This window comes from Diabrotica virgifera, chromosome 3 (assembly GCF_917563875.1).
Source record: "Diabrotica virgifera virgifera chromosome 3, PGI_DIABVI_V3a".
Lineage (NCBI taxonomy): Eukaryota > Metazoa > Arthropoda > Insecta > Coleoptera > Chrysomelidae > Diabrotica > Diabrotica virgifera.
Genome location: NC_065445.1, coordinates 265,904,972 through 265,930,475, shown reverse-complemented (window position 1 = coordinate 265,930,475; position 25,504 = coordinate 265,904,972). Strand labels below are relative to the sequence as shown.

Sequence of the window (25,504 nt, the reverse complement as noted above, 5' to 3'; positions counted from 1 at the left end):
ACGGCCTCACGTTTAGTTAGTTACCGTCTGCTGACCGCACTTCACGGCAGGTCTATATCGATCGCGGCGTATTTGCGTAATTTATTTTGTTTTGTTGGATTTTTTTGTGATTGTAACAAAAACAAGATGAGTGTTGTTGACGAAATAATTGCCTTAAAATCTGCTGGAACACTAAATTATGAACGGCGGCTTGAGAAAAAAGAAAGTGGTCGACCAAAACCAAACATGAATTTAAAACAAACAACAAAGGATAGGGGTAAGGACATTCAAAGATATTTTAAAGAATCAATGTACAATTTGTGTGATTGGATTTGTGGCTGCAGTGTGAGAAATGCATTTTTTTGCTATCCGTGTTTACTGTTTTCGAATGACGCTGTATGGGCGAAAAATGGAGTAACTGACATTAAGCATTTAAAAGTGAAAATTACAAAACATGCCTCTTCAACTACTCATATAAATTCATCAATGAGTTACGCAAGTTTAGGACGTGTTAACATAAGACAGCAACTTGATAGTGTATATCGTAAATCTGTGCATGACTTTAATGAATTGGTATCTAAAAATAGGTATATTTTAAACAAACTAATCGACTGTGTAAAATTTTGTGGAGTTTTCGAAATTGCATTGCGCGGTCATGACGAAAGTGACAGCTCCAATAATCGTGGAATTTTTCTGGGCCTTATCGATTTTGTTTCTGAACTGGATTTAATGTTTAAAGAACACATTGAAAAAAGTACAGTATTTAAAGGAACATCGAAAACAATTCAGAACGATATTTTAGAATCAATGTTAGCCATTGTGCATACTCATATCATGAAGGAGATTGGCCAGACAAATTTTGTGGCCATTCAAGTAGATGAGACCACAGACAGCTCCAATAAAACGCAGATGATTATCATATTGCGATATGTATTAACTGGTATTGTACATGAAAGATTTTGGAAATTTGTTAACCCCCTAGGTACTACAGCACAACATTTAACTAATGTAATATTGGAAGAACTTCAATTATTAAAAATTAATGAAGCACCTGAAAAATTGATTGCCCAAAGTTACGATGGTGCATCAGTCATGAGCGGTAAACTGGGAGGAGTACAAACAAAAATTAAAGAAATATACCCAAATGCACACTTCATTCACTGCTATGCCCATCAATTTAATCTTATCCTCCAAAAAGCGGCGAGTCAACACAAACCGATAAAAATATTTTTTGCAAATTTACACGGATTTTCGTCCTTTTTCGGCCGATCTCCAAAACGTACGATGGTTCTGGATAGAGTGGTTAAAGTAAGGCTACCTAAAGCTGCGCCTACTCGATGGGCTTTCAATACAAAATGTGTTGAAATTGTATACACTTATAAAGATGATTTAAAATCTTGCTTAGAGGAAATTATTGATGAGGAGCAAGATGGTAACAATATAAATCAAGCAACTGGTTTAAAAAGACATTTGGAAGATGAGCATTTTTTATTTTGGTTAAATTTTTTCCATAAAATAATGCCCCATGTTGATATATTGTTTAAACAATTGCAAATGCGAGACATTGATGTTATATCTGTCAAAAATTGTATCCTGTCTTTTAACAACAATATCCAAATAATTAGAAATACTATTTTGGAATCAGAAGTACCAAGCACATCAACAGCAAAAAAAAGAAAAACTACTGCAGAGGATCCAAAGCGACGAACTGCACTTGAAATTTGTGATATTATTATATCTGAAATAAATCACAGGTTTAGTTTCAATGATCATCTCATGATTTCACAGTTATTCTACATAGAGAAATTTGAAGCATACACTACCAACTTTCCGCAAAATATTTTAAAAATGGTGACGGCTAATTATCCCACAGTGAATATTTCCAAACTAAAATCGGAATTTGAAGTCTTATATTGTCGTGAGGATTTTCGCAATAGTGCTGGTGCAGTAGCCATACTTCAGCTTTTTATTAACATGAATTTGTCTGAAACATTTTCTGAAGCAGTGAAGTTATTAAATATTTTGTGCACACTCCCTATGACAACCGTGGAAAGTGAGAGATGTTTTTCTACTTTAAAAAGAGTAAAAACATTCCTGCGTAATACGATGGGACAACCTAGACTTAGTGCCTTGTCTATGCTGAGCATCGAGAAAACGCTTGTCAAGAGCATTCCAAATTTCAATGAGAAGGTCATAGACTATTTTGCAGAACTAAAGGATAGAAGAATTGACTTAAAATATAAAAATATTTAAAGTAAGTTTCGTTTTAATAAATTTACAATTTATTATACTATAAATATTCCTATCTATATATCAGTCAATAACCTGTTCATACCATTTTTCCTATATTTTTTAAAAGATTTACTCTAAAAAAAGACAAATTTAATTTTCGGAAAACTAGGGTAAATAGTATTGAGTTTTATCTAAGTCTGTATTTTTTATCTAAAATATAAATGCTAAAAGATCTTTTAAATACTTTAAAAAATCAACAGTTTGAAGTTTTCAAACCAAAATGACCCCCCTGAAGATTGACCCACGAGCCGCCGCTGCAAATTAGTACTGTTAAACACACAGTTGATATAAAATATTTTACGGTTGAAAGTCATCACTTTTATAACTTTTAAAACATTAATTGTCATTAATGTCACTGAATGTATTTTTTCGTAACAACGAAGCGCATCTGACGTAATATACTTGACGACGGGATATTATCAAAAATTATCACCTTAATTTGCATTTCTTAGCTTTCTATTGGTCAGAATCTCCTATGAATGAAATAATCGACGTAATACTTGGCGACGAGAATAAATTGACAATAATGCGACAATTTTTTGAAAACTTGTTTCCTGGCAATAGGCATGAGAGCCCAGAGGGTTTGAGTGACTATTGCCGATTGGAAATGAGTTTAAGAAAGAAAATTGGAGCATTATTTTCTCCATTTATTCTTACTGTCGTGTGATATTCGACAGATTATTTTTTAATACTTATATATAAAAATCAAATCGTATGTGACACACATAAGATTTGATGACACACTCAATTAATGTGTCATACATTTGTCATACTTTCATACAGTAAACAGTAGAAGAATGTACAGGAGGATATGGTCTGGGCAACAGACACGAAAGAGGTGACAGGCTTATCGAATTTTGCCAAAAAAATAATTTTGTCATAACTAACTAAGACATTGTTTAAAATGCCAAAGAGAAGAATATATACCTTGAAGTCACCAGCAGATCAAGAAGGGAGAATTGTAAGAAACCAAATAGATTATGTATTGATTAGACAAAGATACAAGAACGCAATTATATCTTCAAAAACCTATCCAGGTGCCGACATAGGATCAGATCACAACCCAGTAGTGACCAAAATTAGGCTCAAAATGAAAATAATAAAACGCAGAACAACAGATGTAAAAATCGATAAAAGTAAACTAAGAAACCCACTCATAAAACAACGCCTGCCAGATGAAATTAATAACCGTTTAATGAATGTTAAAGAACAAATCCAGCAAAATACTGAAACAGAGACAAAATGGTTATTAATAAAGACAGAAATAGATAAATGTCAAAAAGAAATTCTTACACCAACCAGATACAAAAAGAAACAATGGATGACGGAGGAAATTTTTTTAGGAGGATTTAATGGAAGAAAGACGTCAGCATAAATACAAAAATAATCAGATGTACAAAAATGTGAATAAACAAATAAAATCCAAAATTAAGCAGGCTAAAGAACAATGGTTAAAAGAACAATGCGCAGAAATAGAAGAACACCAGAAAAGACATGATAATTTTAACACACATAAAAAAATTAAGGAATTAACTCAGAACAACAGAAAAAGAAAACCGGGAATACTAAAAGATACAGATGGGAAACATGTGTTGAGTACTAACAAAAAATTAAAGAGATGGACAGAATACATAAATGAATTGTTCAAAGACAATAGAACAGAGCAGATGGAAGTCGAAGTAGAAGATGATACGGTTTTGAAGATATTAAAGAAGAAATTAAATCGGCATTAAAAAACAGCAAAAATGGTAAAGCAGTAGGTCCAGACCAAATCCCAGTAGAAAGCTTAAAATGCATAAATGATGAAACCTTAGACATTATCGTAGACTTGTTTAACACAGTGTACAAAACAGAAAACATACCAAAACAATGGTTATTCTCAGCCTTTTGTGCTATCCCTAAAAATAGAAACGCTAAAGCTTGCAGTGAATACAGAACAATATCATTAATAAGTCACATTCTCAAGTTATTCTTGTAAATAATACATGGTCGTATAAATAAAAAACTAGAAGAAGGAATAGATGATAGTCAGTTTGGGTTCAGAAACGGACTAGGAACCAGAGAGGCGTTATTTGCTTTTAATGTGTTAGCTCAAAGATGCATGGACATGAATGTGGATGTGCATGTTTGTTACGTTGATTTTGAGAAAGCTTTTGACAAAGTAAGACATGAAAAATTAGTCCAAATTCTAAAGACAAAAAACATAGACAAAAGTTACTTACGAATAATAACAAACCTTTACTGGAATCAAAGAGCACAAATTGTAATAGATAACGAACTCAGTCCAGAAATTGAAATCAGGAGAGGAGTTCGGCAGGGATGTATTATGTCTCCATTACTCTTTAATGCATATAGTGAAGCCATTTTTGAAGAAGCATTGTTATCTCAAAGTGAAGGAATAATAATTAACGCAAGATCTATTAACAACATAAGATATGCTGAACAACTCTAACTACTACTAAACAAAACAAACAATTTCTGTGAAGAATATGGACTAAAAATGAATATAAAAAAGACCAAATACATGATAATAACTAAGAAAACAAACATACAAACAAGCACACATTTGGGAAATGTACCGATAGAAAGGGTTGATAAATACGAATACCTAGGAACATGGATTTCAGAGAAAAATGATCACAAAACAGAAATAAGGACCAGGATAGAAATAGCAAGAAATGCGTTTGTAAAAATGAAAACATCTCTGCAACAAAGACTTTAGCTTAGAACTCAGAGTAAGAGCTTTGAGATGCTACGTGTTCTCGATACTACAATATGGACTTGAAAGCTGGACATTAAAGCAAGAACACATAAATAAGCTACAGTCATTTGAAATGTGGTGTTACAGAAGGATGCTTAGAATAGCATGGACACAGAGGAAAATGAACACGGAAGTATTGCGAGAAATGGGTAAAGAATGCGAAATATTAAACACAATAAAAATAAGAAAGTTACAATATCTGGGACACGCAATGAGGGGACAGCGATATGAAATGCTAAGACTGATAGTACAGGGAAAGATAAGAGGCGGAAGGAGTATAGGAAGAAGGAGAGTGTCATGGTTAAAGAATTTAAGGGACTGGTTTAGATGCAGTTCTATAGAACTCTTTAGAGCAGCGGTGGATAGAGTAAAGATAGTGATGATGATATCCAACCTCCGATTAGAAGACGGCACTTGAAGAACAAGACATTTTTCAACTTGTGAAAGTGAACAGCACAGTTTAGTAAATATTCTTACCGAAGTAAAGTCGAACGCATAAAATTGCCGATTTGTGTTCTCCTCGTGACAATTTCACATTAGATGCAGAACTAAAAGTTTTTAATGGCTATTTTCTTAAATGCGACAGTTGTAACTAAGAAACTGGTTGCAATTAAACAGAAACACTATACTTAAAATTATTCCCACTGTTATAATGTACAGTAGAAAATTACCGCTGTAATAATAATCTGATTGGACAGAATTAAACACGTGATGCAAAATCTTACTACACGATTGGAAGTTAAAGTAATCGCTGTAACTTTTATTTCTGTAGCTTTGTATTGGTCAGAATCCCTATGAATTAAATAATCAAACAAATCTGTCATGACGTGGAAAATCACACTCCAAATGATCATTTACTGGCCTAGATGCTTCAAACTAGCAAACCACCATAACAAATTATCACTGATAACTATTTACATGACTAAATAAAAACTTAATGATAAGAGTGTGCGTATATATTCAGAAACGACCATCAAAAGAAACTAGTGCCGGTCTTTTTGTAGTGCAAGTTAATTAAGAATAAACACAATAAACAGTTTGAAAATGATTCCTTCAGGTTCATACACAGTTTCAGATAAAGGCACTTTTCAAGATTATTTGAAAGCAATTGGTAAGGTTTTTACAATGTTATTTTTTGTTGTCAATATTATTACTAATATTGTTTTTTGGCCCATCCAGGTATGTAACAAGTTTTTTAAGTCTAATAGACCTCAATATCTGAAAGCTCTATGTTTCCTGCAGGCGGTGTGGTACAAAAATGCCTTTTAACTATCTTCGTCTACTATTCTCGTTTTTTAAATAGGAGGAGTAATTCAAATTTACCGCCCCACAATGCTTTTTTGTAATTGGAAAAAAATCCTTTGTAACAGGTATACATTTATTTTTATTAAAATCACTTAAAAGGGCTACATCACAACAAAACGTTTTCGATTTTTATAAAAAATCATCATCAGTGTCAGATAAACTGGATGCTAGCTGAGCCACAAAAGAAAAATATCCGGGTAAAAACACTTTACATATACCTAATATAGATGCCTTAAAAGTGCATACGTCAATAAAAAGCCCTGTGATGGTCACATGGCAACCAGGATAATGCCCTAACAAAAATCAGTTGCCATTAAGTCATTGAAATGTAAACAACTTAATTTGGATCCCACGTGTTAAGAAATTTCAATACATTACCTTAGGGCATTATCCTGGTTGCCATGTGACCATCACAGGGCTTTTTATTGACGTATGCACTTTTAAGGCATCTATATTATATGTAAAGGGTTTTTACCTACCCGGATATTTTTCTTTTATGGCTCAGCTAGCATCCAGTTTATCTGACACTGATGATGATTTTTTATAAAAATCGAAAACGTTTTGTTGTGATGTAGCCCTTTTAAGGGATTTTAATAAATAAAAAAAAATGTATACCTTTTACAAAGGATTTTTTTCCAATTTTGTGATTGATGGTATACAGCCAACTACAGGAAAAACATTTTTCCACCTACCTCTTCCGAAAGTATACTTTTCCGGACCTGATTGTAGGGAGCAAAGTTGTACTTTTCCTCCCTAGGGAGGAAAAGTAAAAGTGACATCATGGTATTTCATTCATGGAATATAACTTATTGACGCCCTGTACAATATCTGTTTTCTATTACGTAAGTATCTATACATTTTAACGTTTATTTAAAACAGTCGGTATTTTGCAGAATGGTAAAAAACAGTAAATTGTTATTCTGATTTGACAATGTTTACATTAATAATTTGACTTATATTTGACAGTTGACAGTTATATTGTACCTACTTGTTAGTTTGAGTTCTAATAAATTTTGTTGGTTAGTTACATAAATAAATTAAGTAAAAATGAAAAAATGACTTGTTATTTTTTTGAGGAAGGTGGAAAAACCATAGGTATAACATGGGAGTAAAGTGCCTTTTCCTCCCTTGAATGATTACTGCCCTCCGCTACGCGTCGGGCAGTAAACTTCATTCTCGGGAGGAAAAGTAGCACTTTCCTCCCTTGTTATACAAATAGCTATTCTTTTCCTTGTGGATTTTTTGTAATTGGTCCAACCACAGGCAAGTTTATTCCACTAAATTGTAAAATTTTGACATTATTGACATTTATGAAATTTTGACACTAATTTAAAATTCATAGGTTAATTAAGTTATATCGGCGATTTTTTGTGTTTTCTGCCAAATTCCTTTAATTTTTAGATTTTTATTCTGCATTTATATAAAAAACAGTTTTTTTAGTACTCTTTGGCGAGGTATTAGTATAATATAATATTTATGGATTACTGTCGAAGAACAACATGATCAACCAAAAAAGAAGATGTATTTGGTGATTTTTCTAGTGACATTATTGGGTGTGAATCTGTCTTTTGAGTTTACTCCTCCTATTTAAAAAATGAACCATAGTGTAAAAAGTAATAGACTAAGAGCCGCTATAGGTGAAATTTCTTAATCATTTTAGGCACGATGGGACCCTATAACTTAATTCATCATCCAGCCTCAAAAGTCCACTGCTGAACATAGGCCTCCTCCCCTCGTTTCCAACCCCATCTATCCTGCGCCGCTCTCATCCAGTTTTTATTTACCTTTCTTAAGTCGTCAGTCCATCTTGTAGGCGGTCGACCGACGCTTCTCTTGTCTTCGCTTAACCTCCATTCCAATAACCTCTTCGTCCATCGCCCATCTGTCATTCTGGCTACGTGTCCTGCCCATCTCCACTTCAACCTGGCTATCCTCTCGATGACGTCAGTCACCTTTGTTCTTCTCCTGATTTCTTCGTTTCTGATTTTGTCTCGCAGAGTTATTCCTAACATTGACCGCTCCATTCTTCTCTGCGTGACTCTTAGTTTGGTAGCCGAGGCTTTAGTTAAGGTAAGTGTTTCTGATCCGTACGTCAAGACTGGGAGGACGCACTGATCGAATACCTTTCTCTTTAGACATGTGGGTAACTCACTTTTAAAAGTTTCTCTCAGTTTTCCAAATGCTGCCCACCCAAGACCGATTCTTCTCTTCAGCTCATGAGTCTGGTTATCCCTGCCAATCGTAATTTCATGTCCCAGGTATTTATATCTATCTACGAGTTCTATTTCCTTTCCACCAAAACTGATGTTCTGGTTGGGTACCAAATTTGTCATTATTTTTGTTTTTGAGATGTTTATATTTAAACCCTACTTTTTCTGTAGCTACAACGAGTTCTTGTACCATCTCTCTTGCCATACCTAGATCCTCAGCTACTATGACTATATCATCGGCGAAACGTAAGTTGTTTAGGTATTCTCCATCTATTTTTATTCCCTTTGTCATCCAATCCAAACTCTTGAAAGCATGTTCTAAGACCGTATTAAAAAGTTTAGGTGACATTGGGTCTCCTTGTCTAACCCCCCGTTCTATTTTTATGCGATTACTGTTAGTATGTAATTTGACAGTGGTTGTTGCCTGTAAGTATATTTTGTGTAATAATTTTGTATACCTATAATCTAGCCTGCATTCTTTAAGCGCCTGTAATATTTTGCTAAGTTCAACTGTGTCAAAGGCTTTATGAAAATCGATAAAAACTAGAACTAGGGGTTTATTGTATTCCACTACTTTCTCTATCAGGGTTTTTATACTTTGTAGATGGTCATTTGTTCCGTAATTTTTTCGGAATCCTGCCTGTTCTCTTGGTTGATAAGTCTCTAACTTTCTTTCCATTCTCTTAACTATTATTCGCGTAAATAACTTATATAAATGGCTGAGGAGGCTAATCGGTCTGTAATTCTCTAAATTGGCTTTGTCTCCTGCTTTGTGTAATAGAATTATAGTAGCGTTGTTCCAGTCTGTTGGAATATTGGCGTTGTGAAGGCAGATATTGAAAAGTTGTTTAATTTTTTCAAGTAGTATATTTCCTAACTAAATTTCCTAATTTCATAACTTAATTATAAGAACCTAAAAGAGAAGGTTTAAACACTCTGCCGTCACTTTTCAGTGGCACATGCGTCGACAGTGGCGCATCAAACTTTCCACTTATGGACGGGATAAATAAATTAAAAGTTACCCTCCCTTACTAACAGAATTATATTTTTTTATTTTTTTTGAAGATATTCTTCTTTAGCGGCGAATCGATTGAGGGTAAAATTGTACATCAACCACGCGCCTGCGCACACTGACAGTATGTAGTTCTGACAGTATGTAGTTCATTGCTAATCTTTCAATATAGGTATGTATGTATCTGTAACCGTGCAAATAAGTCATTAAAAGAATATATTAGTGGTTTTAGGAAATGTATTATTTATTATAATTCTTGTGTTTTTGGATTTGTGTTTCCCTGTAGTAAAATAATAAAATATGTAGGCATAACATTTTTACAGTTTGTCGCCGTGTTGTGTAATTATATCCGAAACTTACGTGTCAATTCAAGTGGCTCGATGGCGTAGTTGGCAGAGCGGTGGGACAGAGAACGGAAGCACACGGAAGGTCGCGGGTTCTAATCCTGGACGATTCATACTTTTTTTATTTTTCGTTATTTTAATAAAAAAAATTTGAAAGTGGTAGATAAGAAAGTTAGTTTAATTTTTAAATAAAATACAAATAACCTGTTAAGTATATTTACTTCGTTTAAATTACCTATATAATAGAAGAATATCTTCTTACGTGCGTACAAAGTACACACACATTCTTTTTTTTTTAGTTCTATGTGATTAACACATAAGACTCAGCGTAATTCTAACCCACCACCCCCTTCCCCCTGACCCCACCATCAAAAACTTAATTTTTCGTTTTTATTTTTTTTGTTGGATGCAATCAATTTTAAAATTTCAAAAATTCACATGCATAGCTGAGGCTTTTATAAAAGATGTCTTTTTTTATAGACCCGTAGGTAGAGTGTACATAACCTCAAAAAATTAAAAAAAAAAGATTTTTTTTCAAAAAAGCGTATATTTTTTTTGGGGAATAGCTGCAGGTCTAATTTTTTCTTATTCTTGTATGTTTTATCAAACACTAGGTTTCTAATTTTTTTCAGATTTTTCTGTAAGGCTAGCTACCTTCACGAATCCGAAAAACTGTTTTTTGGGGGGTTTTTGGGAATTTTCCCTGTTTTATAGACTTCATAATATATCAAATCAATTTCGATTTTATAGGTTATTATGTAACTCGAAGTAACCGAGTCCTTTAGAACATTAAACAATGGGAGAAACACGTTCAAATCCCCCAAAACGCCCTTAAAAAACAGTTTTTTGGATTTTTGAAGGTGACCAGCGTTACAGAAAAATCTGAAAAAAAATTGAAATATAGTGTTTGCTAAAATACATAAGATTAAGAAAAAATTAGATCTGCAGCTATTCCCATATACTTTTTTCCAAAAAAAAAAATTAAAATTTTCTGAGGTTATGTATACTCAACCTACAGGTCTATAAAAAATAGACGTGTTTTATAAAAGCCTTAACTATGCATGTGAATTTTTTGAAATTTTAAAATTAATTGCATCCCACAAAAAAATAAAATCGAAAAATAAAGTTTTTGATGGTGGGGGCAGGGGGAAGGGGTGGTGGGTTAAAATTACGATAAATCTTATGTCTTAATCACATAGAACTTAAATAAATGAAAAAAATTGAATTCTGGTAGTGAGGAAAGGTATTTTTTAATTTATGTATCCCGTCCATGAGTGGAAAGTTTGATGCCCTACTGTCGACGCATGTGACACTGAAAAGTGACGGCACAGTGTTCAAACCTTTTCTTTTAGTTTCTACTATTTAAGTTATAGGGTCCCATCGTGCCTAAAATGATTAAGAAATTTCACCTATAGCGGCTCTTAGTCTATAAAACATTTACCTGAAATTTCAGGTATCTAATGATCTGATAAAAAAGTTTAAAGCTTGAAAATGGCGATCAATGAATGTTTATTTACTAATTTGCTGCACAGAACACGTAAACAACGTAAGAACTCTAATTTTCAGTTAATTTTAATAAATATTTTAAAAAATTAAACCACAACTTTGATGTGGCGTGGAAAATTGGGTGTTTAAAAATAGTGTTAAAAATTTCGTCAAAATTTCAAATTAATTCAGCGATTTGTTGAAAAGTGTCATTCCAAATAACTTTTTTGCAATAATATAGACAAGAAAGGGGGTTCTATCAAAAGTTAGAAGTTAGAAAAAGTTAGAAAAAAGCCTTTCTAAACTTGCTAAACTTATTCCAAAGACATTGCAATGTTTTGCTTATAAACAATTGTAATATATTTTTCTTTATTGCTCGGGAAAAATATTTTTGCATAGTCGGAAAACTGTAATCTTTTCACCAATTAAAAAAATTGTCCTAAAATAATTATAATTGTTTAGCATTTATTATAGGGACGAAGTTAGTCTCTTTTTTTACATTTATGGTTTATCTGTTTACAACAATAGGAAAAACAAATTAGCGGAATTTTAAAGGTCAAGGACTAAATTTTTATCGTAAAAAGTATGAAAAAATAGTTATTGAAAGGAGTTGTTTAAAAAGTTTGAAACTAAAAAGCTCCAATTCGGTCAGCTTGGAGTAATAGAGCTTTAAGATAAGCGCCATCAAAAAATTAAATATCAACTTCAGACTCAAGCTATAAACTATATTTCTAGTTCTTTCTGATGGCTTTTGACGTTTCTTTTTTAATTTTTATGTACTCTTTGCGTATATGACGAATATATCTTTTGTTTCTAAAATTATTTTAAGTTAGATCGTATAAAAAAATTTAATAATATTTTTAGGATTATTTTTATTCATTCTACAGTTAAAGCTGCCTTCTTTGTGTGTTATCGTACTTGCAGATTGTGTTCAGTCAATATATCATTGTCTGGAATTCCATAATTGATTTTATAAGTTTGTACTAATTTTCAATTTTTGAACGTGTGGTACTTGCCAGGTCCATCGAACTGGCAAGTACCACACGTTACCATCGAGCAGTGAATCATGTTGCCCTTTGAGCACTCTTAAATCTATCGTTTAACATCGACTTAGAGTCGCTACTAACATCAGTTTTTGAAAATGTAAATCATATTCCGACACCGACGGTACTCAACGGCTAACCAAAATATTTAACGACATATATTTAAGCGGAGTAATACCAAAAGCATGGTTGAAGTCGACGTTTGTTGCTTTACCAAAGAAAACAAAGTCCGTATCCTGCAGTGATTTCCGAACCATCAGCTTAATGAGCCATATTTTAAAGCTATTTCTAAAAATTATACATCAAAGGATATATAGACTGTGCGAAGAAAAAATCAGCCGAACACAGTTTGGTTTTCGAAATGCAGTGGGTACAAGAGAGGCTCTATTTAGTATACAAGTGCTATTTCAACGATGTAGAGACGTGAATTGCGATATTTATGCATGTTTCATTGATTACCATAAAGCGTTCGATACAGTAAAGCACGACAAGCTGATGGAGATATTAACCAATATTGGAATAAACACCTGTGATTTAAGGATTATCAGCAATCTGTACTGGAATCAAACATCATCTATCCGGACAGAGGCAGGAGAATTCGACGATATCAAAATCAAACGTGGGGTTCGTCAGGGATGTATAATATCCCCACTGCTGTTTAACATCTACTCTGAGGAAATCTTTCAAGAAGCATTGGATGATGTTGAAGCCGGAATTAGAATTAACGGAGAATGTATCAATAACATAAGATACGCAGACGACACTGTGGTATTCGCTGACAGTTCTGAAGCCCTACAGGAGTTAATGAGCAGAATCGCAGAAGTCAGTCAGAGATACGGACTTTCACTAAACACTAAGAAAACCAAATGTATGATGATCTCTAAGAATGAACAGCAATTTGGACGAATCAGTGTGAATGGTCAACAAATAGAAAGAGTAAAAACATACACCTACCTTGGTACGAACGTCAATGAAAATTGGGACCATTCTATAGAAATCAAATGTAGGATAGAGAAAGCAAGATCTGCATTTCAAAAAATGGCAAAGTTGTTCAAATGTCATGATTTGTCGATACCCATAAAAGTGAGATTACTACGATGTTATATATTTCCTATACTGTTGTACGGAGTTGAGTCGTGGACTCTCACAGACGCCACCTGCAAGAAAATTGAGGCTTTTGAGATGTGGCTTTATCGTCGAATCCTGAAGATATCTTATACCGACTACATTACTAATGAGGGTGTTTTGCTGAGAATGAAAAAAGAAAAAGAGCTGTTAATCAAAATAAAAACAGCCAAAATCGAATACCTCGGTCACATCATGAGGAACAGTGAGAGATATGGACTGCTGCAACTGGTCTTGCAGGGAAAAGTAGAGGGAAAGCGAGGACCAGGAAGGCGAAGGATTTCCTGGCTGAAAAATCTACGAACGTGGTTCAACACAACCACTACAAATCTTTTCAGAGCAGCAGTGTGCAAAGTGCAGATTGCCATGATGGTCGCCAACATCCGAAACGGATAGGCACTACAAGAAGAAGAAGAAATCATATTTCTCGATGTCACCTATTCTATAAGGTTGCTAGTTTCATGTACTAAGCAGAAAGCACTGAAGATGATCTGATCTAGATTGAAAACGTTTTGCAAATCCTTTTGGATGACTTTTTAATAGTTTTTCAATAAACTTTTTATACCATTATACAAACGAAGTTTTTACTTGTTCTGTATGATATTTATTATAATTTTTGTGTCTTTGGAATTGTCTTCCTCGGGAGTAAGATTAGTGTTGCCCAAAATCGGTCTTGGTCTTGCAGTCTTGGTCTTGTTCTTGCGTTTTAGCAAGACCAAGACCAAGACCAAGACCGCCTTATTTTAGCAAGACCAAGACCAAGACTGACCGTGCAAGACTTGAGCCAAGAACAAGACTAAGCCTGCGAGACTCTTGCGTCTTGCAGTTAGGATTGAGTGCCGTTTTATGGAATATATTTGTTCGGGAATATAGGTCTGGATCCCGCGTATGAAAAAAAAGTTGATTAATAGCAAGCTGAAAATTTGTTAAGAGCTTAAGGCTGTCTAGTCGGACAAACTTTGATGTATGGGAACACTGGAACAGGGGAAGTTTTAATTGTGGAACAGGTTAAAAATTTGGAACGTCAGACCACGAAAACGTCACATGTATTTTGTCCGACAGAACTTCCAATTGATTTGTCACCCTTTCATTAAACGCTCATGCAAAAATCAGACTGCTATTTATCACCTGTCATAATTCCTGTTATTTGACATGTTCTACGTGTTCCACTCATTAAAATGCCCATTTGGTGATAAATAGCAGTCTGATTTTTGCATGAGAGTTTAATGAAAGGGTAACAAATCAATTGGAAGTTCTGTCGGACAAAATACATGTGACGTTTTCGTGGTCTGACGTTCCAAATTTTTAATCTGTTCCGCAATTAAAACTTCCCCTGTTCCAGTGTTCCCATATATGTATCAAAGTTTGTCCGACTAGACACCCTTAAGCTATTAACAAATTTTCGGCTTGCTATTAATCAACTTTTTTTTCATACGCGGGATCCAGACCTAATATGCTTAGAAACAATGAGACGCAAAAAAATATGTAACAAAAATTTGGAAAATTGGATTTATGCGCATTATGAACAATACGATAAACATATATGTATAGCGAATTAAAATATCCATATAAGAATACTCAGAGGTTTATTATTACAATGTAAATATAAAATATTTATTTTCATTCTTTCCTAATATCAGACAACGCCTTCGCTCCGAAAGTAATTGTACAAGAGTACTAGATTTTGAGAATACCTTTCATAAAATAATCTTCTTGTGTGACGCCGCACCGACAGTATAATAATAAGTATCACATTTCGCATTGAAACTTTTAAAGATATAATGTCACCTTTGTTGATAAAAATACAATACGAATAGCATATCCACTGTTACCGACACCCAGTCAATTGTTTTTCCTTATCAGTTAGTGGGAATAATACCATATCGTAAAGACTAAACGTCCTACTTATAAACTTTTTGCAGAGTGTGCAATTAGATATTAGATCAATAGGCCAAACAAAATTTTTTGCTGAAAAAGCACTAGATAAGATAATGCCCGGCTACCCTGTATAGTCCATTCACTTACGGTAAAATGTTACAAAACCTTGAAATTTTAAAGAACCGCTTGGATTTTGGATTGACGTATGATTGCGTACACATAGCTAACACGCCAAAAAAGAGATACTGGCCGATGCATGTGTGATTTTGCCCTGGGGATGAGTTTCACCTTTCACCCCTTCTTGGGGGGTTAAAAAACAAAGGTTCAAAATAAGTCGAGGTTGAATAAACTGACTAATTCTAAGCAACTTTTGTTCTATTTTATTCATCTACAAATAAACCAAGTCAATACTTTTCGAGCTATTTGCGACTGAATATGTTCATTTTTCAACAAAAAAAAAACACGTTTTTCGACGGTTTTGCACAAATGACTCAAAAAGTAAGTATTTTATCGAAAAAAATATTCTAAGCAAAATATATCTTAGAAAAAATTGAAATAAAATGATGCATTTAATGGTAGGGGAACCCAAGCGGGGATTTTTGCAGTTACTGGAGCGCGTCAGATGGAGATTATGGGGAGAAACCTTGTACCCTGTAAATGTACCTCTACCATATATTGGCTTTTAATACAGGGGAATTCGTTAAGGGAGGCCCGAAAAAATATATAACCTTAGAAAAGTAAATTTAGCATGTAATGCAAAACAGTGTACCTATATTTAAAAAATCTGACGATTTGAGCGGGGCGTAAGGAAATGGGTGAGTCACAAAGTTTCACAAAAAATGCGAATATTTCGCGAAATGAATGTCAGATCGAAAAATTAAAAAGTACGTTCAATATTTTTGAAAAATCTATCGAAGGACACCAAACACAAAATGCAAAATTTTATTAAGAAACAGACTGACTCTCGTGGGACATGGTAGATAGCTCAGTTAGTTAGACGTTAGACTATAGGCAGGGATAGTTTAGATCGTGAGTTTAAACCCACCCAATGTGAGTTGTTTAGACATTTATTAATTTGGTTGCTTTTTACTATGTCTATGTTAAGTCAAGCTGAAAATGTACCTATACCTTTAAGTTGTTCTAAGATCTACAGTAATATTTAATAAATAGCAATATGCTAGTGGGTAACTGCGAGACTTGCAAGACTCTTGCTGCAAGACCAAGACCAAGACCAAGACTGGGAGTGCAATACCAAGACCAAGACCAAGACCAGGTGTATTGGTGCAAGACCAAGACCAAGACTTTCCAAGTCTCGTCTTGGTCTTGCATTTGGGCAACACTAAGTAAGATAATAAGTATTAAACATTTTTATATTTGTACACTTCACTTGATCTATTTGTCATCGTGGTTTGTAATTACGTACGAGAAGTCGTGTACACAAAGCCCTGATGGGTTATTGGTAGAGCATTTGACTAACAGATCGCGGAGGTCCCGGGTTCAAATCCGGACACGGACGATTCTTTTTTCTTTTTTTTTTTAATTTTTGGTACTGTTTTAATAAAAATTTTTTGAAAGTGGTAATGTCAAAATTAGTTTAATAACTAAATAAAATACAAATAAACTGTTTTAAGTATTATTTCGTTGAAATCATATAATAGAAGTATAACTTCTTACGTGCGTACAAAGTACACATATTCTTTTTTTTTTTGTTTATTTAACTATAGGTATTTATCTTAATTTTTAATAAACTTTGTGTTGTGAATGCCAGGAATAAAGACTTTCCAAAATAATAAAAATTTACTATTTATTATTTTAGTTAAGCTAATTACTCACTAAATTTTAGGATATTCTGGAGATGTCGTAATATTTACACTAGACGTTATACATGATGGCGACAGATTTACGATTAATGAGAAACACGGTGACCGTGTGAAATCAACCACCTTTACTGTAGGAGAAGAATTTGATGAAATTATTATGGGAAAACCAGTACCGGTATGTTTCTTTTAAATATTGAGTTTTGTACCAATCAATATTTTTGTAATATGTTATAAAATTTTGTTTTAAAATAAAATCAAAGTTCTTTAAGATGTCCAAAACGCAGCCTAGCTCCATATATATCGCGTAGTAATTCACAAGCCTAAGCTAAGCTCGAGAATTTATTACCTATGAAAAGAATAACTACTTATATAATCAAAAGATTAGATTCTTCTTCTTCGTTTATGTAAGCAAGTTTGCTTGTTGTTCGAGAAAGTATTTTAAGACAGCTGATTCTTTAATATATTGTTCCCTATGCTTCCTCGAACACCGTACCAGCCATCTGGCTGCTGATACAGGTTGCGTTCATTACTGCGCAGCATACCTGTACAGGTAAATACAAAATCATGGTGATTGATTAGTGTGATAAAGCTTAGTAGATCCGCTATAGTAATAGATAGCAATAAAAGTTAATAACAAAAATTGTAGCCAACTTTGAGCTTCACATTACAAAATTAGTTAGAATGTTATAGGGTGTTCGATAACATAGTGGCAGACCAAACTTTTGCTTTTTTAGATAGAACACCCTAAATTTTATTTTATATTATTTAGCTCCCAAGGACTAAAAAAACCAATGTTCTATGAAAATCGTAATAAGTTCAGCTCCCTGTATAAATAAAAGTAAGCACAGCAGCAATAGTTTATTGGTACCATATTTTTTGTTGATTGTCAAAATATATGAAAATGGTTGATATTTCTAATTTTCTTTATATCGAATACAGGGTGAGTCAAAACACAAGTACATTATTTTCTCAGTAATTTTAAATAGAACACCCTAATTAATAACTTGCTCTGAAAAATGAAAATATCTCGAAAACTAACAAAACATAGGGAATATTATACAAAAATTGAATTACGGTAATGGTACTTTTAGATATTGATATAATATACAGGGTGTTCTATTTAAAATTTCTGAGAAAAGAATGTACCTACTTGTGTTTTGACTTAACCTGTATTCGATATACGAACATTAGCAATATCAAATATTCTTAAAAAATTTCACAATCAACAAAAAATATGGCACCAATAAACCATTGCTGTTGTGCTTATTTTTATTTAAACATCGAGCTGAACTTGTTTCGATTTTCATAGAAAATTGGTGATAACTTTGTAAAAGCCCTATATAACATAATAAACCTTTATATATTTATGATGGGAAAGTTAAGTGGATTTTGAATATAAAATAAAATATAGGGTGTTCTATTTAAAAAACATAAGTTTGGTCTGCCACTATGTTATCGAACACCCTGTAACATTCTAACTAATTTTGTAATGTGAAGCTCAAAGTTGGCTACATTTTTTGTTATTAAATTTTATTGCTATCTATTACTATAGAGGATCTACTGAGCTTTATCACACTAATCAATCACATTGTATATTGAATTTAAAATGATTTTAGACGAAAAATTTTTTTGTCATTACTTTTTAAAAGACAGAAATGTCTGGCAATTATAATTCATATTTCTAATAATGTTTAAAAAGTAATGACAAAAAGTTTTTCGTCTTAAAAGAATTGATATTTTATTTCTACGATTTCATCTCTTGATATTGTATTTCAACGGTTTATCTTGGTTACGTTCATTGATAACTCCATCGACTTCCAGTTTATATCTTATTGGTTCCTTAATGGTTATTATTGTTCTAGTTTTATCAGTTAAAATCATCATGTTACATTCTTTTGCTTTTGTATTAAATATATGAAATATTATTTGAATGCTACCTTTATTTTGGGCTATCAATATTGCATCGTCTGCCTAAGAGAGCCCTCATAATCGGGTTAATTATTGTTGTCATTTGATCGTTTGGTATCCTTAGTCCAGAAAGCCACTGTGCATCTGCTAGGAAAAATATTCTGATTCGGATTTTTTGCACAATCTTACTCAAAAAGGACCCTTTTAACAAATTTGCATGTTGCAAGGTCCAAAAGTGAGTCAAAAATTGTTTAAACTTTTTTTTTCCTAAAATTATTTTTTTTATATACCGAAGAGTATTTTGCAATATAATTATTGAAAACCCTTTTGTTTTTTAATTGCTAATCAAGCGGGCGCGATACTATTTTCAAACGTTGCATGTATATTACATGCGTAAATATATGTGCTGAAAAATATACTGATTCAATTTTTTGAAGTTATTCTTCTTTAGGCGCGATTGAGACTAACATTTTTCATAAATCTGCGCTCATGCGCACACAGACAGTATGTAGTTCGTTGCTAATCTTTCAAGATAGTATCTGTATCAGCGCAAATAAGTCATTAGAAGATTATATTGGCGTTTTTAATAAATGTGTTATTTATTATAATTTTTGTGTCTTTGAATTTCTCTTCTTCTGTAGTAAGATAATAAAATATGTAGGTATAACATTTTTATCACGATACCACTCAATCTATTTGTCACCGTGTTGTGTAATTATATCCGAAACTTACGTGTCAATTACAGGAGACTCGGTGGTCTAGTTGTTGTTGAGCGTTCGGTCAGAGAATGAAAGGTCCCGGGTTCCAATCCTGGACGATTCATTTTTTTATTTTTGGTTGTTTTAATAAAAAATTTTTGAAAGTGGTAGATAAGAAAATTAGTTTAATATTTAAATAGAATAAATAACCTGTTAAGTATATTATGTAATATATTATATAATAATTAAGTATATTTATTTCGTCAAAATTATTATATAATAGAAGAATAACTTTTTACGTGCGTACAAAGTACACACACATTCTTTTTTTTTCACCTTGCTTGAAAAGGTCTGCTTTTAACAAATTTTTATGTTGCCAGGATAAAAAGGCAGTAAAAAATTTTTTTAAACGTTTTTTTTGTTTTTTCCTAACACTAAGGTTTTCTGGATCATTCCAAGTAAAAAAGATCTCAAGTGACTTTTCTCTAAATGTGATAGTTTTCGAGATATAAGCGATTGAAAATTTAAAAATTGCAAAATCGGCCATTTTTAACCCTCAAAAATTATGTGAAAAACCGAAAATTTCAATGTTACCAAGGTACGTAGATATTCCATGAGCATCGATTGATGAAATCCCGAAGAGCTTTTTGCAATACAATATCGAAAACTCCTTTGTTTTTAATTGCTAATCAAGCGGTCGCGACACTATTTTCAAGTTGCATGTAGATGTAATCGGAAAACATTTGAAGTTTTAAAAAAATTTAAATTTTTTGACCCATTTTTGACTCTGGAAACATGCAAATTTGTTAATAGGGAACCTTCTCAAGCAAGATGGTGAAAAAAAATTGAAATAGAATATTTTTTCAGCACGTATTATATTTACGCATATTACATATTACATGCAACGGTTGAAAATAGTGTCGCGCCCGTTTGATTAGCAATTAAAAACCAAAGGGGTTTTCGATACGCTATTGCAAAAAACTCTTCGGGATTTCATCAATCGATGTTTAAAGAATATCTACCTACCTTGTCAACGTTGAAATTTTCAGTTTTTCACATAGTTTATGAGGGTTAAAAATGGCCGATTTAGCAATTTTTAAATTTTTTATCGCTTACAATATGTCAAAAACTATCAAGTTTAGAGAAAAGTCACTAAAGATCTTTTCTGTTTGGAATGATCCAAAAAACTAAAAAAACTTTGTTCGATGTAAAAAACATAATTTTAGGAAAAAAAACAAAAAAACCGTTTAAAAAAATTTTTTACCTACTTTTGGACCTGGTAACATGCAAATTTGTTAAAAGGGGTCCTTTTTGAGTAAAGTTGTGCAAAAAATCCGAATCAGAATATTTTTCCTAGCGGATGCGCAGTGGCTTTCTGGACTATCTATCTTTACCTGTAGCTTTTATGTTCTTTAGATTTTCAAGTGTTTTTTGTACTTTATGCTTGTTTATGTGAACTTTGTTTATATAAATTTCTGGTGATTGTGGGTCCGATGTCATTTGTTGTCCTTTTGTATATGACTTCTTTAGATAGTTCATCCATGAATCGTTTTTGATGTGTTTCGGGTCTATTAATTACTTCACCTTTGCTCTTTGACCTCTTATAAAGCGCCATATTTCTTTTTGTAGACCATAAAAATCATGCTCCAGTTCTTTTAAGAACCGTTCACAGCGCTCACTTTTAGTTCTTGTTACAAGTACATGTGTTTCATCTCTTATTCTCTTGTAATTTTCGTACGCTTGTTGTGTCTTTTTTGGCATTTACTTCAGGTAAGCTGTTTTTTTTCTTGCATATTTCCATCACGTCGGTACAGAACCACGGATTTTTTTTTGTTTGCGACAAACTTTCTTTTATTTATCTTTCTTTCCCAAGAACTTCTTTTGCTCTAATATTAATATGGGCTTTGACGCCTTGACTCTGTCATTTTGGACGATATGTATTTCTACATATTTCTGCTATTTCTTTTAGTGATGTCTTGTTGTGTAGTCTTGTATATTTTCATACGTATTTCTGCATGTTTTTAAAATATTTTTATTTTTGTTTTCAGAGTATGGCATCAATTGATAATGACACCCTTACGATTAAAAATGGCGATACAACTAAAACGTTCACTGTTACTCCCACCGGCTTAGAAATCGTAAGTAAATAAGATAAATAATTTTTCTACGGCTGTGCTAAAAGAGCCACTTTCACGCACGCATTTCGTTTCCAAAAGTTGCACTTTCCCGCACGGCGTGCGTGAAAGTAAATTTTCCCGCACGACGTGCGGGAAGGTAAAATACCTTGTAAGATTGCATTATAATATATTATAATACATGCAATAAACTAATATTTATATATTATTTACTACTTTATTTCAAATTTATCTTATTGTGTTCATGTTTTGATGAAATTAGCGCAATAATTCGATTAAATAAAATTATATTGACATAATATTTAAAAGTCAGATCAGTAGACAATTACAATGGTTTTGAATCGTCGTCATGGAAACCAATATCGTCGTCGTGGTATCCTATTATATTGAAAGTTTGTTTTTGACAACCTTGTCAAAGAATTAATTTGTGTATTTTCACTTCTAAAAAAAAATTGATATAACTCTATTTTTTGTGGCTTTTTTCCAAACGTATGGCCCTAGAAAAAATATTGTTCCTAACTCATGCGGAAAGTGTCTTCCCCGCACTCGACTGCTTGCCCGAACTCCGCTATCGCGTCGTTCGGGTCTACGGCAGTCTCGTGCGTGAAAGTATCGCTTTCCGCACTAGTTAGGAAATAGTATATTGTGCAACAAGTGCAGAAAGGTACTAATTTCTCACGAGTTTGAAAAGTTGCGGTACGAGCGCAAGCGAGTGCCGCAATTCAAACGAGTGAGAAATTACCTTTCTGCACGTGTTTCATACTATACTTTTTCTACAAGCACAGTTTTTCCTAAAAATAAAAATCACAATTTCCAAACGACGATTAATAATTATAATAGGTACCTATGTAATAAATTTTAATCTGTATTTAATTAATAGTTACTAATCAATTTAAATTCCTTATACCTAAATAAATTGCACAGAAATCAGTTAAAAAATTAATGCACTGCCTTAATTTGTTTAAATTTAAACAATTATTACACATTATTGACATTATATTTATGCAGTCACGGATTTACACAAAACCTACTTCATTCGACGTCTCTTGCACAGGTTGCTAAATCCTTATTGGTTATTTGATAATTATAAACTGTTTAATAAGAATAAAATTGTAAAATAAAACAGTTGTAACATCCATAATTTAGTTTCTATACTATAGTTAAATATAATAATTGTCTTATAGGTTATATATTTGTCTAAAGTTTAACCACGGATGTAAACAGAATATAACGTTACTCAGAATGCGGTAGTCCACGGATGTAAACAGAATATAAGGTTACTCAGAATGAGGTAGTCAACTGTGCAGAAAAGAACTTTGCGGCACAGAAACGTCACTTTGCGGCACAGAAACGTCGCTTTTCTGCACACTAATGTCAAATATCTTATACTGTGAGAAAATATCAAGTTTGATAACATAAAACCGTGCAGAAAAGTGCACTTTGAATAGCGGTTGTAGAAAATAGTTATTTCCTAACGAGACTGCCGTTGATCCAAACGACGCGATAGCAGAGTTCGGGCAAGCAGTCGAGTGCGGGGAAGACACTTTCCGCATGAGTTAGGAACAATATTTTTTCTAGGGCCGTACGTTTGGAAAAACCCTACAAAAATAGAGTTACATCAATTTTTATTTAGAAGTGAAAATACACAAATTAATTCTTTGGCATGGTTGTCAAAACCAAACTTTCAATATAATGGGTTATTACGACGACGATATTGTTATCCATGACGAAGATTCAAAACAATTGTAATTGTCTACTGATCTGACTTTTAAATATTATGTCAAAATAATTTTTATTTCATCGAATTATCAGTAGTAGTTGCACAAGATCTCTAAAATTCGAGAATAATTTTAGAGATCGAGTGCAATTTGTTGCAATTATTTCATGAATAAAACTGTTCAAAACCAAAATTTTATTGTAATTTATTTATGTAAGTACAAATTAGTACAATTAAACACACAGTGGTTAAAAATATTTGACGGTTGAAAGTCATCACTTTTATAATTTTTAAAACATTAATTTATTGTCATTAATGTCACCGAATGTATTTTTTCGTAGCAACCAAAGGCGTCTGACGTAATATACTTGACGACGGGACATTATCAAAAATTATCACTAGTAATACCACTAGAGGTCAAATTATTTCCTGAAATTTTCTAAAAATATTCATGATCAAAAAAAAATTTCCGGATATTAATTTGACTTCGCGTGGTATTCGGTAAGAAAATTCCACACCAAATTTGCATTTGAAAATCCAAAGCTGCATGAACAGATTAATAGCGCGCCATATCTTTGTCAGCAATTATTTAGGCTTTCAAATTCGTAATTTCTACTCATTGTAGTTGCATGGGAATACCATTTCAAGATAGAAAATAGTATATTCTTCAATTTTACATAAGTTTTGAGTAACTACAAGTGATAGAAAATGAATCAAAACTAAATTATGTAAACAAATAAAAACCAGTCTGTCAAAAATGTTCTGTTATTGTAAACGTCAAAAAATTTCCACTATAATTCGCTGTTGGGTACCCCACGAGCAAAAAATTTCCGATAAAATACCTCCGTTGCCATGGTGATCTGTCAAAATAACGTATTTTGATTGGTTCAAAATTACAGGTGTGGAATTTTCAGTTTAATTTTTATTTCTGTAGCTGTCTATTGGTCAGAATCTCCTATGAATGAAATAATCAGTAATAATTGCACAAGAGCTCTAAAATTCTATATTAATTTTAGAGATCGAGTGCAATTTGTTGAGATTATTTCATGAATAAAACTGTTCAAAACCAAAATTTTATTGTAATTTATTTATGTAAGTACAAGTTAGTACAATTAAACAAACAGTTGTTATAAATATTAATTTGACGGTTGAAAGTCATCACTTTTATAATTTTTAAAACATTAATTGTCATTAATGTCACTGAATGTATTTTTTCGTAGCAACGAAGGGCATCTGACATAATATACTTGACAACGGGAAATTATCAAAAATTATCGATTTAATTTAGATTTCTGTAGCTTTCTATTGGTCAGAATCTCCTATGAATGAAATAATCGCGCTAATTTCATTAAAACATGAACACAATAAGATAAATTTGAAATAAATTACTAAATAATATCTAAATATTAGCATGTTTATTGCATGTATTATAATAGGTATATTATAATGTCATATTACAAGGTATTTTACTTTCACGCACGCCGTGCGGGAAAGTGCAACTTTCGGAAACGAAATGCGTGCGTGAAAGTGGCTCTTTTAGTACGGCCGTAGAAAAATAAACTATTTCTGACATATTTCGTTTTAAATATTATTTATCTATATTTCTTATTTTTCAGCTTTATAAGACTCAAAATGCTTCAGGAACACTGATCTTCAAAAAAGACTAAACTCATCGAATAATTTTTATATACACTCTGTACTTATTTTTTAAGAAAATTACTTCCAAAAATATGTTTTAAATTTTCTGTTTAATGCATCGAAAAATAAAATATTTATTAATAAAAAACACATA

General features: G+C 32.6%; 1 protein-coding gene across 1 annotated transcript; it reads left to right on the top strand.

Annotated features, from left to right (window-relative positions):
* Window positions 1-5,907: 5,907 nt before the first annotated feature.
* LOC114325973 (fatty acid-binding protein, liver) lies at window positions 5,908-25,498 on the top strand. The gene is made up of 4 exons (XM_028274133.1): window positions 5,908-6,143; window positions 17,278-17,429; window positions 21,909-21,998; window positions 25,329-25,498. The coding sequence occupies exons 1-4, from the start codon at window positions 6,077-6,079 to the stop codon at window positions 25,377-25,379; spliced, it is 360 nt and encodes a 119-aa protein (XP_028129934.1). The 5' UTR covers window positions 5,908-6,076; the 3' UTR covers window positions 25,380-25,498.
* Window positions 25,499-25,504: the final 6 nt, after the last annotated feature.